General features: G+C 43.7%; 1 protein-coding gene across 1 annotated transcript; it reads right to left on the minus strand.

Annotated features, from left to right (window-relative positions):
- On the minus strand, nucleotides 1-13,779 carry LOC107113632 (vomeronasal type-2 receptor 26-like). The gene is made up of 6 exons (XM_015414978.1): nucleotides 13,565-13,779; nucleotides 12,255-12,432; nucleotides 7,579-8,436; nucleotides 6,537-6,764; nucleotides 1,595-1,721; nucleotides 1-911 (listed from the first exon to the last, which is right to left on the minus strand). The coding sequence occupies exons 1-6, from the start codon at nucleotides 13,777-13,779 to the stop codon at nucleotides 1-3; spliced, it is 2,517 nt and encodes an 838-aa protein (XP_015270464.1).
- Between the last annotated feature and the right edge of the window lie 1,772 nt (nucleotides 13,780-15,551).

Below are 15,551 nucleotides of genomic sequence, written 5' to 3' on the forward strand. Positions count from 1 at the left end.
TTATATTCTTTCATTTGGTCTTCTCATAATTTGAACCTTGGTGTTCAGTTTCGGCCTCATAACAATAATATAGCATTTAGGGAAAAATATGCAAGCCAGCAAGCCAGCACTGGAGGCTAAGATAGAGAAGACCTCCACAGCCACCATGTATTTTCCTTTTGTGCTCAGATAGGTTGGAACAAAGGTCAGCCAAACACTGCAAAAGACCAGCATGCTGAAGGTGATGAACTTGGCTTCATTAAAACTATCAGGTAACTTCCTACCTAAGAAAGCTACAGTGAAGCTGACAGTGGCCAGGAAGCCCAGGTAGCCCAAGACAGAGTAAAACATGGTGACCGACCCTTCATTACATTTCAGAATCATTTCTTCAGTCATTGAGTGCATGTCAAAATCTGGGAATGGAGGAGACGTTACTAACCACATTGTACAAATAGTTGTTTGAAGAAAAGAGCAACAAAGAACAATGGAGCTGGCCAGTTGTTTCCCCACCCAGTTTCTCATCCTGGAGCCTGGTTTGGTGGCTAGAAAAGCTAGAACCACAATGATGGTCTTGGCCAACAAACAAGAAATGGCCACGGAGAAGATAATGCCAAAAGTAGTTTGTTGAAGGAGACACGACAGCTTCTCAGGTCGGCCGATGAATAGCAATGCGCAAAGGAAGGAGAGCAGGAGGGAGACGAGGAGAAGGTAGGAGAGATTCCGGTTGTTGGCTTTGACTATGGGAGTGTCCTGGTTCTTAATGAAGACAGCAAGCACCAAAGCTGCCATAAAAGGGAAGGAAAGCGCAGAACTGGCCAAGGTGATCCCCACAGGTTCTTCATAAGACAAGAAACTTATAGGTTTTTGCAGGCATAAGTCCTTATTAGTATTTGGATATTGATCTTCTGGGCACTGAAAACAGTCATTAGTATCTAACAAAAGAAATATGCATATAGGTACATGTAAGACCTTTGTATAGTGTTTTGCATTCATCTATATGACCAGGGAGTACATAGGCCTGCTATATGGAAACCTCAACATTGCATGATTCTTATGAAATTAAGGTGTGTGTGTGTGTGTTTTAAAGTCATGCTAATGAATGATACAGGAGCAGCACAGTTCATACAAGACTTCTGTCCTTGGTTAAGTAAGCCTCATCACTAAATACATCTTTCAATTTCCAAAACTGGAAGTTAATAACACTTCCATCTTATCCAAACATCTCATAATTTTGTTCATTTCCACCCAATCACCTGTTTGATCACACATACAACACACAAAATCACACATACACCAGAGGTTGTAACAGCTTTTATATCACATCATCAACCCCACACACCACTGAAAACAAAATGGAAATCAGGTTTCAAAGCTAACGTACTCATTTTTTAAAATATAAACCAAATTTATCCTTCACCTCCCCTCTCCCAAAGATTCACACCTTCTAACTTTTTTTTCTTTTTTTGAGGGGAAGAACCCTCAAATTAAAAAGCAAAAATATATTCAAAGCTTTATCTAACATAAAAAGCCAGCCTTGCAATTGTAAATTTCAGATGTGGTGTTAGAATAAGTAAGGAGAAGTTTATGTTATAAACTTGGTGTATGCAATCCTTACCCTCCAGGTTTGAAATCTTCCCTTCTGGACATGGAAAGCAATCATAGCAGCAGAATGGCTTCCCTTCTTTTGTTCTCTTATTGTGGCCTGAATGGCATCTGTCATTGCACAGAGAAAGAGGCTGCACCTGTCCATACACGAAAGAGATGACTGAGCTTTTTTACATTTTGGAGATATATTTCAAGAGTTTGTGTTTCACTGGTCAGTCTTCTATGTAACTAGAAGGTTGATACAAGTGTGACACAAGATTTATTTATTTATTCATTTATTTAATTTATACCCCGCCCTCCCTGCAGGGTATAAACGTTGTGCACTAGAAGACAGATTTTCATATACTATACAGATGTCAAGAAAACATGACTTCCATCACAAGGTGGGAAGTGCAATCAAGTCACAGCCAGCATATGGATATCCTGTAGGTTTTTGAAGATGCTAAATGCTCAGGGGTGGTTTGCCATTGGCTGCTGTTGCACTCCCAACAAACAGCATTCAAAGTTCTCTTATTCACCTCCAATTCGGGGCCCATGTTACCCCACCTCCGAAAGCCTTCCATTAAATGCCCCATAACCTTCCATTAAATGCCTCATAAATGAGGATGGGTCCTGATCCTTCCCCTGTTTTATTTCCCAAACCTTATTTAAATTGGTAATCTTTGGAATAGCCTCCTTCAGCCATTTTGCAATATAGGCTCTATAAACAGCAAATTTCTCTCTCCCCTCTACTGTCCCATGACCCCAAGTTGTAGGGTTAGAAGTAGGAATTATAGTGCTGATTTCTGCGGCCCCAGAATTACCTTTAGTTTTCTCATCAGTCTCACAAATAGAGCGAGCCTTCTCTAAAACCAACTGCTTCTCAGGAGAAAGAATCTGATTCAAAATCTGCTGGACATCGATTCATGTGGGCTGATACATGTTACATAGATCCTCAAATTCTTGGGCCACTTTCTCGGGATTTTCTCTGTATTTTGGAAAACCCTCTCCCATGACAACAAATCAGTGTTAGAGAAGGGGTGGTATACAAAAACAACTTGGCCACCAGGCACTATGGTTTCTCTCGATGGGATCACAAAATGAGCAAACTTAACAAACTGTGCTTCTAATTTACCCTCATCAGGAGAAGAGGTCAAAGGAACAGTATTATTAGTGTTAGTGCTAGAAAATGTACAACCTAGGGTTAAATTCTTTGGTTTAACATCTGGTGTAGCAAAAGATCCCTGCATCTGTTTGTCTACCTTAGAAGGATTATTTGAGAAAGTAACCACTGACCTCCCCTGTGCCTTCCCCCCCCAGGAGTCACAGATTTAACCTTAAGAATGTCAAAAGGGGGGGACTGTAAAGAAAAAGGATGAAGGAAAGAAGAAAGTGGATCAGATAAACTGGAAACATCAAAAGTTTCAAATTCATCCTTCCCTATATGCTGAATCCCAGGGGTCGTTTCCTGCAGGAGCGCACAGGAGCGGAGCTCCAGCAGTAAAGAGCCCAGGGGGAAGCACATGCCAAAAACTCCACTCCCTGCTCCCAGCAGCCCTCAGACAGAGCAAGAAGCAGCCAGGTAACTTGCAGAGCTCCCCCCGGCCCCCTGGTCCAAAACAGTCCAGTGGCACCTTGAAGACCAAATTTTATTCAGGTACAAGCTCTCCCTCCTCTGCGAGGACAGATCTGCACGTTCCCTGCCCCCAATAGCTAGCAATCCAAAACAGTCCAGTGGAGCCTGAGTGGTGGGTGTTGCCTGCTGACACACTTCCGGTGATGTCAGGGGGTGTGGCATATGCAAATAAGTTATGCTAATGAGTTATGCTGATGAGCTCCTGCACCTCTTTTTCTACAAAATGACCCCTGCTGAATCCCAAAGGATCCCCCTCTCTGCCCCCTTCAAAGCTACAAATGTTGGAGAAGACAGAGGAGAAGAAGGACCTACCCCCCCTTTACAGGAGGTGAAGTTCTAACCGGCACCAAATGCCCTGTAGGTATACTTTGAGCAGGACTAACAGAGGAATGAGTAGGACCAGCAGCTGGAGCTGGAACAGAGGAATGTGCAGGATGCACAGAGGAATGTGCTGGAGGGGAGCTGGAGCTGGAGGATGTAAAAGATTCACAAGTGGAGATGGCACAGATGTGAAAGACAAAAGGTCCATAGGATCCTCGAGGGGGAGGCAACTGCAAATCCTTAGAGACTGGCTTAGCAACCTCTCCCCTCCCTGAATCTTCCCCCTTCTTTTCCCTTTCCTCTCTTCATTCTAAAGCACGCACTTCGACAGATCTGGGACACAGGCTAACAGAGCCATATTTGAGATTTTCCCTTACAGTAATTTGCAAAGATTTTGACAGAGGGACATTATTATCTCACAATGTTCCCCTGGTCATAGCAGGTAGCCAAAACTCAACATAATCACATTCTTCCAATTTGCCATGGTCTTTACAAAAAAACCCTCAAGGCTCTCACAAGCTGGACATCGAATGGACCATGAGCTGGCCACTTCCCTCCCTCAATGGGATATCCTGGCCAACAGGGCTCATTTCTTGTAGGAGTGCGCAGGAGCGAAGCTCCAGCAGTAAGGAGCCAAGGGGGTGGACACATGCAGCAAGCCCCACCCCCTGTTCCCAGCAATCCCCCTCACCTTTCCCAGCCCACTGGCCAACCCAGTGGAGTGCTGCCATGAGCTGGCCCTCAAGCTGCTCTACTACTGCCTGGGCCATGGCATGTCCTCATGCCGGTCTTGGTGTGGTGCCTCTGCAAGTTGGGCCCCAGCTACTCCCGTGAGGCCTGCAAGAAGCTCTGCCCCCGCCTCCTGCACCTCCTTGGCCTCCTCCTGCACTCTCCACCACCCTGGCCCCCTACCTGATCAAGGCCATGTGCATCCTCCGCACTGCCCTCCTCAACCCACAAGCAGCCACACACTTTCCTGCACTTGCCATCCATCCAAAAGAGTCCAGTGGCACCTTTAAGACCAAGGTTTATTCAGGTACAAACTCTCTTTCCTCTCTGAGGGCAGATCTGAGGGCAGATCCAAAAGAGTCCAGTGGCACCTTTAAGACCAAGATTTATTCAGACAAAAGCTCTCCCTCCTCTGTGAGGGCAGATCTGCACAACCCCCCCCCCCATAGCTCACAATCCAAAACAGTCCAGTAGAGCCTGAGTGCTGGATGTTGCCTTTTGACACAGTTCCAGTGATGTCAGGGGTGTGTGGCATATGCAAATAAGTTATGCTAATGAGTTGTGCTAATGAGCTTCTGCACCTCTTTTTCTACTAAATGACTCCTGCTGGCCAAGCTGTCATGCAAAACATAGCAAGCTTATCAACTGGGTATTGCAAATCATTAAATCTCTTTCCCACCTCTTCCTGACCCACCACAGAATTCCAATTCTGAACCATTCATATCAAGGGAGTCCTAACCTTAATCTTACTTCCCCAGTTTTCCATCTTAACAGAGACAACACACAACCCACAAGCAACCCACAAACAAGGGAAACTAAACCACAGAGGGGAAACAACAAATCACACACACACAAGCACAAACACCACAGAGACCCAACCACCAGAACCAAATCACCCAAACACTTTAAAAACCACAACCAGAAACCCTTCAGGTGTCACACCCCTATTCCAAAGTAAGGGAGACTGACAAAGGATTTACAGAGCCACCCAAAAAGGTACCTTGGCCGGCGTACAGAAGCTGGTTCCTCTTCACTGGACTCCAGGGATTTACCTACTGATGCCCATGACAGCCACACCCATGAGCAGGCCTGAGGCCAAAGGATAGCTGAAAAGACAGCCAAGTGCACCCTCCTTAAAGCATCTTGCCCCCCCCCCGCTTCCAGCAGCAAAAATCCGAGTCACCAGCGGCAGGGCCCCATGTTGGGCGCCAAATTGTTGTACAAATAAATTCCCAGTCAAAAAATGGAGTCAAAACGAGGAGGAAAATCTTAGTGTTTTAATTGCAATCAATACACCTGAAAGACAGTTAGGCCAACAAGCCTATCAAAAATTGACTGCTTTCCGAGCACAGCAAGGAAACATGTCGTTATATACTTGAAATGACATCATCATACCATCATCATGAAAATAATATTCAAAAAACATTATTGGTTACAAAAAATTAAACATCATTTGAATAAAAAGTCCCTTATTGGTCAAATGTAAAGAAAGGTGTGTCTATACAACAGCATCAAGTGTTTATTTGACCTAACCTGAATAATATTGACCAAGGATTCTTCATACCCAAAGGTGTTTTTCTCTGATACAGGGCTAAAAATCCTTTTTGACTCAGACACTGTGAAGTTGTAACCTAAACAATTAAAAAACCATGAACCTTATACCTTCTTCTGTACCAAAAGAATGTTATTGTCTTGTCTGCTGACCTATAAAGAAAGGCCTTCTATATAACAAGCCCTGACCTACAAAGAAAGGTCTTCTATATAACAGGCCTTCATTACATCCTAATAAAATCTTATTAAGAATAAATCTATAAAACCAGAGAAATATTAATAATCAAAAAAGGGGGGGGAAACACCTTTATAATCTCATCTATTCTACACTGCCTCTATGTAGCAGCCCTAGACTTCATGGTGGTCTCCCATCCAAGGATTAACCCTGTTTAGCTTCCCACATCTGATGGAATTGGGCTAGCCTGCGCCATCCAGATCAGAGCACCACAAGGCTTACAAATCCTGTTTGCTTTAGTTGAAATTAAGACCCACTGTTTGCTGTATGGCTTACTCCTGGGCAAATCACCAAAGATGCAGAATAGACCGCAAATGGCTTAATGCAATACATGTTCAAAATTTTGCAATGGTATGATTTTAAATTGAAAAAAAAAAAGAGTGATCAGATTAGGACTCAACTGACTGGCAGACCACAAAGGCAAAACTGTTCAAGAATTTGAAGTAGGAACCACAAACGGAGCTCCAGGAAATGAAATGATATACTCTGAAAAGCATATACCTGGTTAAACATGTGGGGCCAAATGATTGCATCTTCATGAATGGTGAGCACTTTGTCTTCGGGAGCTTTGGGGTCAATCCTTCCAACTTTGGCTCTGAGAAAGGTCTGGTTGGGAAATGTGACCCAGTTGATAATATCAAGTCCAGCCACCATTTCCATATTTTGATCAAAGGAAACCAGGTCCCCAGCACTGTTGTTGAATGACACCCTTTTCAAAAATCCATGGAACTAGATACATTTGTAAGAAAGGTGGTACTTGGTTATAGCAGTGAAGCCCAGTGAATATAATCAAATCACAAACCCCTTAATGGACACACTTGAACCCACATGAAGCTGCCTTATACTGAATCAGATCCTTGGACACAGTGAGTACTGTCTACTCAGATTGGCAACAGCTCTCCAGGGTCTCAGGCAGAGGTCTTTCTCATCACCAACTGTAAGATGCTTTAACTGGAGATGCTGGGAATTGAACCTGGGACTTTCTTCATGCTAAATAAATTCTATGCCTCTAAGCCACACCCCCATCCTTTAAGGTAAGCAACTGAATGGTTGTGAACAGAAGTTTAATTGCTAAAAATGTCTAGTTTGGTGCCAAGGGTGCCTTTTGCAGTTTGGGGTCTCTTGTTCACCAATTCTGTCTGTCTGATCTGCAGTTTTGGTGAGTACCCCTTGGGCTCAGTCAGTGCTGTCTACTCAGATTGCCAGCAGCTCCAGAGTCTCAGGCAGAAGTCTTTCTCATCACCTACTGTGAGATTCTTTAACTGGAAATGATGGGGATTGAACCTGGGACTTTGAGGGGAGGGTGGGAGATAAGTAAAAACAAACAAATAAAAATTCTACATGCTAAGCAAATACTATGCCTCCGAGCCATACCCCCACCCTTTAATGTAAGCATGGAATGGTTGTGAGACAGAAGTATAATTGCTAAAAGTGTCTGTTTTTGAGTCAAGGGTGAATTTTGCAGTCTGGGTTCCCTTGTACACAAATTCTGTCTGCCTGATATCCACTTTTGTTGAGGACCCTGCAACTAAGTGCCTTCTACCTGCCACAGCTGTTGATTCAGAAGCTTTTTTCTCCCTCCATATGCCAGTGTTCTGTGGTTGAGCATGGACGAATACATGGCATGTAATGCATGTGCCACCACATAGACAGCAGTGTAGATGCTGTAGCTGTGGTCGGTCATGCTCATTTCAAAGACAGACCCAGGAAGACTCTCCAGCTTCTCCTCCCCGGTGCAGATGTCTTCATCAATCATAGCTCCTGTGGTACCAGGGAGTGAACAGCTAAAGGCCTGTTTCCAGAAGTCCCCAATGAAGCCATCTTTTTTTTCAGAGGCAGGGTCTCTTGCCCGAAGAAACTGCCCAAATGCTAACACCTCCCTGGAGTGAACTGCAAAGGATAAAGCACCATGGATGAAGTCTAAGTCCCAGGTTCTTTGAACTGCAATTGAGGTGAAATCCACCTGGGCTGTCAGAATCCAGACTTTGGCTTTTGTCCTCATGGGTATCTCTTTAAATTCTGCAGCCCTCAGCAAGAATCGCAAAACTATTATGGTTTGAATTTCGCCATGTACCACCACTGCTTTGGCTGTGCTTTCCATGACAAGTGTCGATAAGTCATTGTTTCCGACTACCTTTTCAGATAAAGAAGTTAAAAAAGTGATTGCTGGAAACCTTTCTATAAAATCAAAGCAGATACCACACTTAGAAAAGATGGGAAGCACCTCCTCGACAAATTGCTGCTCATGTTCATCCACATAGATCACTCCAACCCATATCCATCTGAAATAAAGCAGTAATTTCAGAATCCCCGTGTACTGATTGGCCCAACTGGGGAACATCTTGTACAGGAAAGCTGCTTCATTTTTGTTGGTCATGGCTGGAGCAGAGCCATAGAGGAGCTGAAGGAAATAAAGGAGACAGCAGATAGTGATTTCATTATCAAATAATGCCCTGGGATGATGAATGTGCCAGGGACAAATGATATACATACCAGATTTTAACACTTGCTACCAAAATCCATAATGCCAATGTTGCCTTCACAGAGTAGTATTTATTAATTAACCTGAGTATGTAAATAAGAAGGAAAGTGGCCTGGCTTGGCCCAATATCCTGAGATCTGAGAAGTGAAGCAGAGTCAGTATTTGGATGAGAGACTACCAAGGACAACTCTGCAGAGGAAATCACGAGGAAACAATCTCTGCTTCTCACTTGCTTTAAAAGCCTCTTGCTGGGGGCACTGTAGATTAGTTGTAACTTTTTTGGGATGGTTTGTGAGTCAATGTTCCCTCTAAGCTGTGGAGTCTTGTGAGCAAAAATTCTACTTTGTGAGCTACTGGAATTAAAATTGTGAGCAAGTGATTTGGCTACTGCATAAATCAGTTTGCTCTGGAGCCACCTCTCCTGAGCTAATATAAAAATGTGCTTAGAGGGAACACTGGTGTGAGTGTGTATCTGCTTGCATACCTGGATGCCATGGTGATTTCTGGCAACCCCTACTGGGGTTTGGAAGTTTTTCAGAGTGGTGGCTTGATTGCCAGCTTCTGTGTCCTGAGCCCTTGTATTCTTTGGGGGTCTCACTTCCGATTACTTGCCAGGGTTGGCCTTGCTTAGCTTCCAAGATCTGACAGGATCAGGCATGCCTCAGCAATCCAGATCAGGGGTTAAATCGGTTGTAACTTTTTTCTTTCTTTCAAATAAGTGTTTTTAATTATTTTGAACAACATATACAACAGTACATTCATAACACATATTAACACCATGCAATAATCAACATTCTCAAATCGGTTGTAACTTGATGGAAGTTTTGGAACATGTAAATAATCCTTTAACTGTTCAAATCTCTTCGCATACTTACAAAACTGTAATCCATACCATCTTATAGTGAAGAGATCCATGTTAGCTCCAGTTGAACATTGGGAAGTAAAAAAATAAAAGTTTGCCTCAGAAATGAACATATATTAAACATGTTGTCATACTCATATCTGGACTTTGAAGTACTGTTTTCTGCTGGAAACAGGAAAACCTGGCACCTAGTTAGAATAATTCTCAAGAGAAGGTTTTGTGTCTGGCCAAAAACACTATGTTCTCAGTTCTCCAGCTATGAATGTCTAGGAACACTCTCAGATGAGACCTAGTGGTTGGTTCAAGTTCACTTAAATTTGGGCTCTCCCTCTCTGAAGAGTGGACACGTACCACACACAGGTCCTTGGAAACACGGTTGAGTTCAAAACCGCTTGTTGTCTTTCATGAGGTGAGGAACAAGATTATGTAAGAACCAAAACATCAGCCTTTGTGTCTTTGGAACGAGTATACTTGTTTCCATTTTGTATTTTCTTTTTTTAATGGAAAACATTTTCCTCATATAATATAGAGACAAACAAATATGAAAAAACCCAATATATTTTTTTCACAAATGAAGATATGCATAGAACCAATTTAAAATAAGGGGAATGAAATCCAGGAGTGCTGGTGGTGGTGGAGAGCGCCATCAAGTCGTAGCCAACAAATGGTGCCCCCTTAGGGATTTCAATGTACCCTTAGGGATACTATGGTGCTGGAGAAGACTCTTGAGAGTCCCTTGGACTGCAAGAAGATCAGATCAGTCAATCCTAAAAGAAATCAACCCTGACTGTTCCCTGGATGGCCAGATAATGGAAATGAAGCTCAAATACTTTGGCCACCAAATGAGAAGGGAGCACTCACTGGAGAAGACCCTGATGCTGGGAAAGATTGAAGGTCAAAGAAGACGGGGACGGCAAAGGATGAGATGGTTAGACAGTGTCATCGATGCAACGAACATGAAATTGAGCCAACTTCAGAGGACGGCGGAAGACAGGAGGGCCTGGCGAGATCTTGTCCATGGGGTCGCGAAGAGTCGGACTCGACTGAACAACAACAACAAGGGATTTCAAGAGAAGAGATAAACAGAGGTGGTTTGCATTGCCTGCATCTGTGTAGCAACCCTCGACTTCCCTGGTGGTCTCCCATCCAAGTACTAATCAGGGGGCCAAACATACTCAGATTCCAAGCTCTGACCAGCCTGGGACATCAACATCAGGGCTAGAAGCACCACACACTTTATGTTAACAAGCAACACTATCTACCATAAAAGAATTACACTCTGAAGGTCTAACAAAGCACAAAATCTTTGACTTCTTTTCAGTGAGTGTATCAGAATATGAGAAAGCTTTCATGTAAAAATGATATGTTGGATCCAACAAGCATTCCACACTTTCTCACCCAGTTCTCCTCCAGACTACAGCCTCCATCTCACGTGGTTTTTGTTCATGCAGATGCCATGATTCCCTTCATAGAGAGTATTGATAGTCAAAGGGACCTCTTATTCCTTTTGTTCCAGGAAAAAAGCTTTTTGCATCCAACCCCTATATTTTCAACCTATGAAGCATTACTGTGCACTAATTTCAGCAAGGAATTCCACTTCCTTTGATGACACATATAAGAATGGTAACATAATGATATTCCCTCTTGAATCAACCTCAACAACATTTTCAACATTTTTATTACAGTTCACTGCCCACTTCAGGCAGCTCAAAATCTTTAACCAGCCCCCAAATTTTGCCAGTTTTTTAAAAAATATCTTATCCATGCTATACTACTAAGGTTTTCTTAGTCAACAGTAGAAACTTTCCTCAAAACCATTAATCCATCTTCTCCTATCTGAAAGTAATTAGCAAGATGGGGGGGGGGTCAAATTCATATCGACATTATCAAAGAGAATAAGAATTTGCAGCACTTGTCCAAAACTGCTTCATGACCTGTCTCAGAACTGATGTTCTGCCCTCGTTTTGCTCCTTTTAAAAACAGACAAAGGCCATGGCAAACCACCTCTGCTCATCTCTTCCCTTGAAAACCCCATAGCCCTATGGTCACCATGAGTCATGTATGGCTGCGAGAGTTGGACTATAAGGAAGGCCGAGCGCCGAAGAATAGATTATTTTGAACTATGTTGCTGGAGAAGGCTCTTGAGAGTCCCTTGGACTGCAAGAAGATCAAATCAGTCAATCCTAAAAGAAATCAACCCTGACTGTTCCCTGGAAGGCCAGATAATGAAACTGAAGCTCAAATACTTTGGCCACCAAATGAGAAGGGAGCACTCACTGGAGAAGACCCTGATGCTGGGAAAGATTGAAGGTCAAAGAAGACGGGGACGGCAAAGGATGAGATGGTTAGACAGTGTCATCGACGCAACGAACATGAAATTGAGCCAACTTCAGAGGACAGCAGAAGACAGGAGGGCCTGGCGGGAGATGGTCCATGGGGTCGCAAAGAGTCGGACTCGACTGTGCGACTGAACAACAACAACAACAACACTCTAAAAACTAGGCAATCCTTTGTGGTCAACTAGTGAAAGTGTGGAAACATGATTCTGTACTCTAGAAACCAGAAAACACTTCAATTGATTTTGCTGAAGAATATGTTTGAGTCTCTGTACACAATAACATGCTCTAAGAGAAGGCAAAAATGTTTTCTGTTATCGTAACGATTCCTGTCTGCATAGCTAAACAAATACCCATGAATTATTTTGTCTCTCAGTTCTAAATAATCTCTCTCTCTTATGTTCCTTTTTCAGCATGCAGGATGTGCCTCTGGTATTGCAAACAGGCTAATTTCTGCCTTCAGACCTTAAAATCACTTCTAAAGGCAAAGGAAATGTTAATGGCTTGTAATACTTCCATCAACCATGAGGCCATTTTACCTGTGGAATCTTGAAAGGGCACAGAATGTCTGCCACATAAAAACACAAATTAGAGTTAGGTCCTTCCAAAACTGCAACTAAGTTGTTCTGATTATCACACTTGTAGTTAGGAATGAGCCTCCCCTTAGTGGAGAGAAGTTCCATTGCAGCATGATAGGTCAAGCTTGGACTAAAATAGTTATTATAGGTGTGGATCCCCAGAGTAACATTGGGTAAGAGCTGAGGATTTTCATTGATCTCCTTGACAGCAAACACCAAAGCCAGGATATTCTGGTAAAGCTGAGTCAATACTCTGCAATGAGAGTGGTAAACAGCATCACAACAAGTTCACTTCAGAAGATGGCATTTAATGCATTTCAGTGCAACATCACTTCACTAAAAACTGAAAGGATCAAATTCTATATTGCTGAAGCCTGGTAACTACGAGGGCTGACACAACTGACTTCTAACTTCTCAAAACGTCAGTTCAAAAGTGGAATGGTTTGGAAACTTATTTGATAGCACATGTACTCATTGTCATAAAGAGTTTCTAATGCTTATTGCAGTCTCCTTCCGGTGTGCATGTTTTTGGTGGCGGGGGGGGGGGTATATCTCTCTTGTGCTCAATATTCTATAGAAATGTTCATGACGGGCGTCAAAATCCAGAGGCTGGTTCTATACAATGTAGGAAGCTTACATTTGAGAAACAGGGACACTTGAAATGTCTTCTACTGAATCATACCCTTGTTTCATCAAAATTAGTATTGTCTACTCAAATTGACAGGATGGCCTGGTGTAACATGGTCCATGGGGACACGAAGAGTCGAACCCGACGGTGCGACTGAACAACAACACTCAAATTGGCAGCAGTTCCTTAGGGTCTCTGGCAGAAGTCTTTCACATCTCCTTCTGCCAGATTCTTCACCTGGAGATGCCAGTTATTGAACCTTGGACCTTTTGATTGCCAAACAAATGCTCTAGCACTGAGCCATGGCCCCACCCAAGCTCCAGTTCTGCTAATCTAACAGAAGCCATATCCAGTTGAAGGTGTATTTTAAAGGTGGGTGGATCCTTGAATCAGGGAGAAAGTTCCACTGGTCACAACACAGCAAAGTTTATAATTCAATTCCCAATTAATCAAAAGTTCATTGTTGTTCTTTTTCATGTGAGCCTCAAAACACAGGAGATCATTTTTTTCGCTACTAGAACACATGCAACTTAAGATGAAGATTCATTGGGAGGGAGACCATGACTATCGTAGCACATTAAGCCTTCCATTGCAATACACTTAACATAATAAAGCAATACTATGGAAGAAAAATCCTTCTTACACAATTGAATCTGAGGAACTGGGAGAGGGATGCACTTCAAATTTGACAGAATCAGAAAACTTAAACACATAACTGATGATTCCAGCAATGAGAAGGTCTCCTGATTGATAATACTTGTGAACAATAGGAGGTGGGCGACTGGTGGAGCATTGAAAAGAAGATTTGCACACGACCTGCACCAGCAGCACTAACACGGAGGCAACAAGTAGCATCATCTTCCATGAAAATATTTCTCATAGACACTAATTCATCTGTTCTCATGTTAACATTCAAGCATTCCTCTGTAGCACATCTTGAGATGGAAGGCACACTCACTAGACTGATTCAAAGCCACAATGGGACAGTGTAACATATCTGTCAACAGACAGCTCTCCTCAGTCTCTCTTTCCAGCTGTGGGTGGCAGAGGGAGCAGCAATACCTTATCCCCCACCCCCATGATCACTGGAACTCCCAAGGGATGGAGAAAATAAGTAGAAGTGATGATGACTACTTTGCTGATTACTGGGAAGGTAATTGACCTACTCGGATGGTGGATTTTCTGCAACTTTGCAGAAGACAATATGTTGACTACATTTTAGCAGACATGTTCTCTGAACCTCCTCAGTGGTACACAGACTTGTAGCAACTGAACAACAATGAGAAAGGCAACCAGAAAAACAAGGCCTTAACAAGTGCATGTCTAGAGGCATCATAAAACCTTCTGTATTACAAATTTGGTCTGTTTCTAGGGTTTATTTATTTATTTATTTTATTTACATCTCACTCTCCCTGCCAAGGCAGGCTCAGGGTAGCTTACACAAACTAAAACAAGAATTAAATAAAAGACCGGTGCTTGCAGCGGCATTTGCCTGCCCCCCCACCATCTTCTTGGATGAAGCACAGGTGGGGCAAGCCAATCATGGCTCAGCATGTGAGCGCTGGCCAACCAAGGGTGAGCTCGCTGGCTAGGTCTGGTGGCAGCCGCCCTCCATGCTCAGATTGGTCTAGCACAAGCTCCCCACCCATCCGCCCTCCTGGACCATGTGGGATTAGCTGGTCACCGTTTTGCGGGGCTGAGCAGGAATTTTGGGCCTCTCTCAGATTGGCCACACGGGGGCCTTTTTTCTCCTGCTTCATGTGGTCAAAGGGGTGAGGTTTAAATAGGCCAGGCAAAGCTGGTTAGGCCTTAACTGGGATGGCAGGAAAAGCATGGGTTGAGGGGATTTGGAATTGACAAGCACCCTGAGATATCAGTGATAGGGGGAAGTCTTCATGCTGGGTTCCTATGGGCTGTGCAGTCAGGGTGACTCAGCTGGGGGTCTCTTTGGGGTGGGGAGCATATGACAAGTCTTAAGGCTTTGCGGCTGTGGGTTGGCATGTGCCCTTCCTTCCCCTCTGTGCACTGGCATGCGGGCCATGATGAGTAAGGTCCGGAAGGATCCTGGACCTGGCTCGGAGCCAGGGTGGGTTTGCCCTACCAGTGCAGGCCCAATGCAACTCATGCTTTAATGCAGATCAGCTTATGGATAAATAAAATTCCCAGTTTAACCCATTGTGTTTCATTCAAGGGGTGGGCGGGCAATCATAACAATGCCATTGTAAATATGATAAAATATAAAGTGCTAGTTTGTATCAGATGGCGGGCATAGCAGCATCCTCTGGTGACAGCTGGCTGACATTGAGTCTGGATTGATTGGCTGTCAACAATGATGTTAATGTTAGGGCCACAGATTATTGGGTGTGGCTCCCTAATCAAAGGCCTGGTGGAAGAGCCCCATCTTGCAGGCCCTGCAGAACTGTAAAAGGTCTCACAGGGCCCTGATGTCCTCTGGAAGATTGTTCCACCAGTGCGGAGCTGCCACTGGGGCAAGTGATGCACTGTATTCTTGATGCTCAGGGGGCAACAGTGGGAGGGTTTCTAGTTTCCTGGCCCCACTGGTAGACCTCCTGATGGTACCTGGTATTTTTGGCCACTGTTTGACAGATTATTGGACTGAATGGGCCATT

This window comes from Gekko japonicus, unplaced genomic scaffold, assembly GCF_001447785.1.
Source record: "Gekko japonicus isolate JY-2015 unplaced genomic scaffold, Gekko_japonicus_V1.1 scaffold4392, whole genome shotgun sequence".
NCBI classification, from domain to species: Eukaryota; Metazoa; Chordata; class Lepidosauria; order Squamata; family Gekkonidae; genus Gekko; species Gekko japonicus.

Coding starts and splice junctions, on each gene's coding strand:
- LOC107113632 (XM_015414978.1), bottom strand. CDS start 13,779: ATGATGCTACTTGTTGCCTCCGTGTTAGTGCTGCTGGTGCAGGTCGTG. Junction 8,437..12,254: donor GCCCTTTCAAGATTCCACAG/GTAAAATGGCCT, acceptor TATTTCCTTCAG/CTCCTCTATGGCTCTGCTCC. Junction 1,722..6,536: donor GGCCCCACATGTTTAACCAG/GTATATGCTTTT, acceptor GTGTATGGACAG/GTGCAGCCTCTTTCTCTGTG.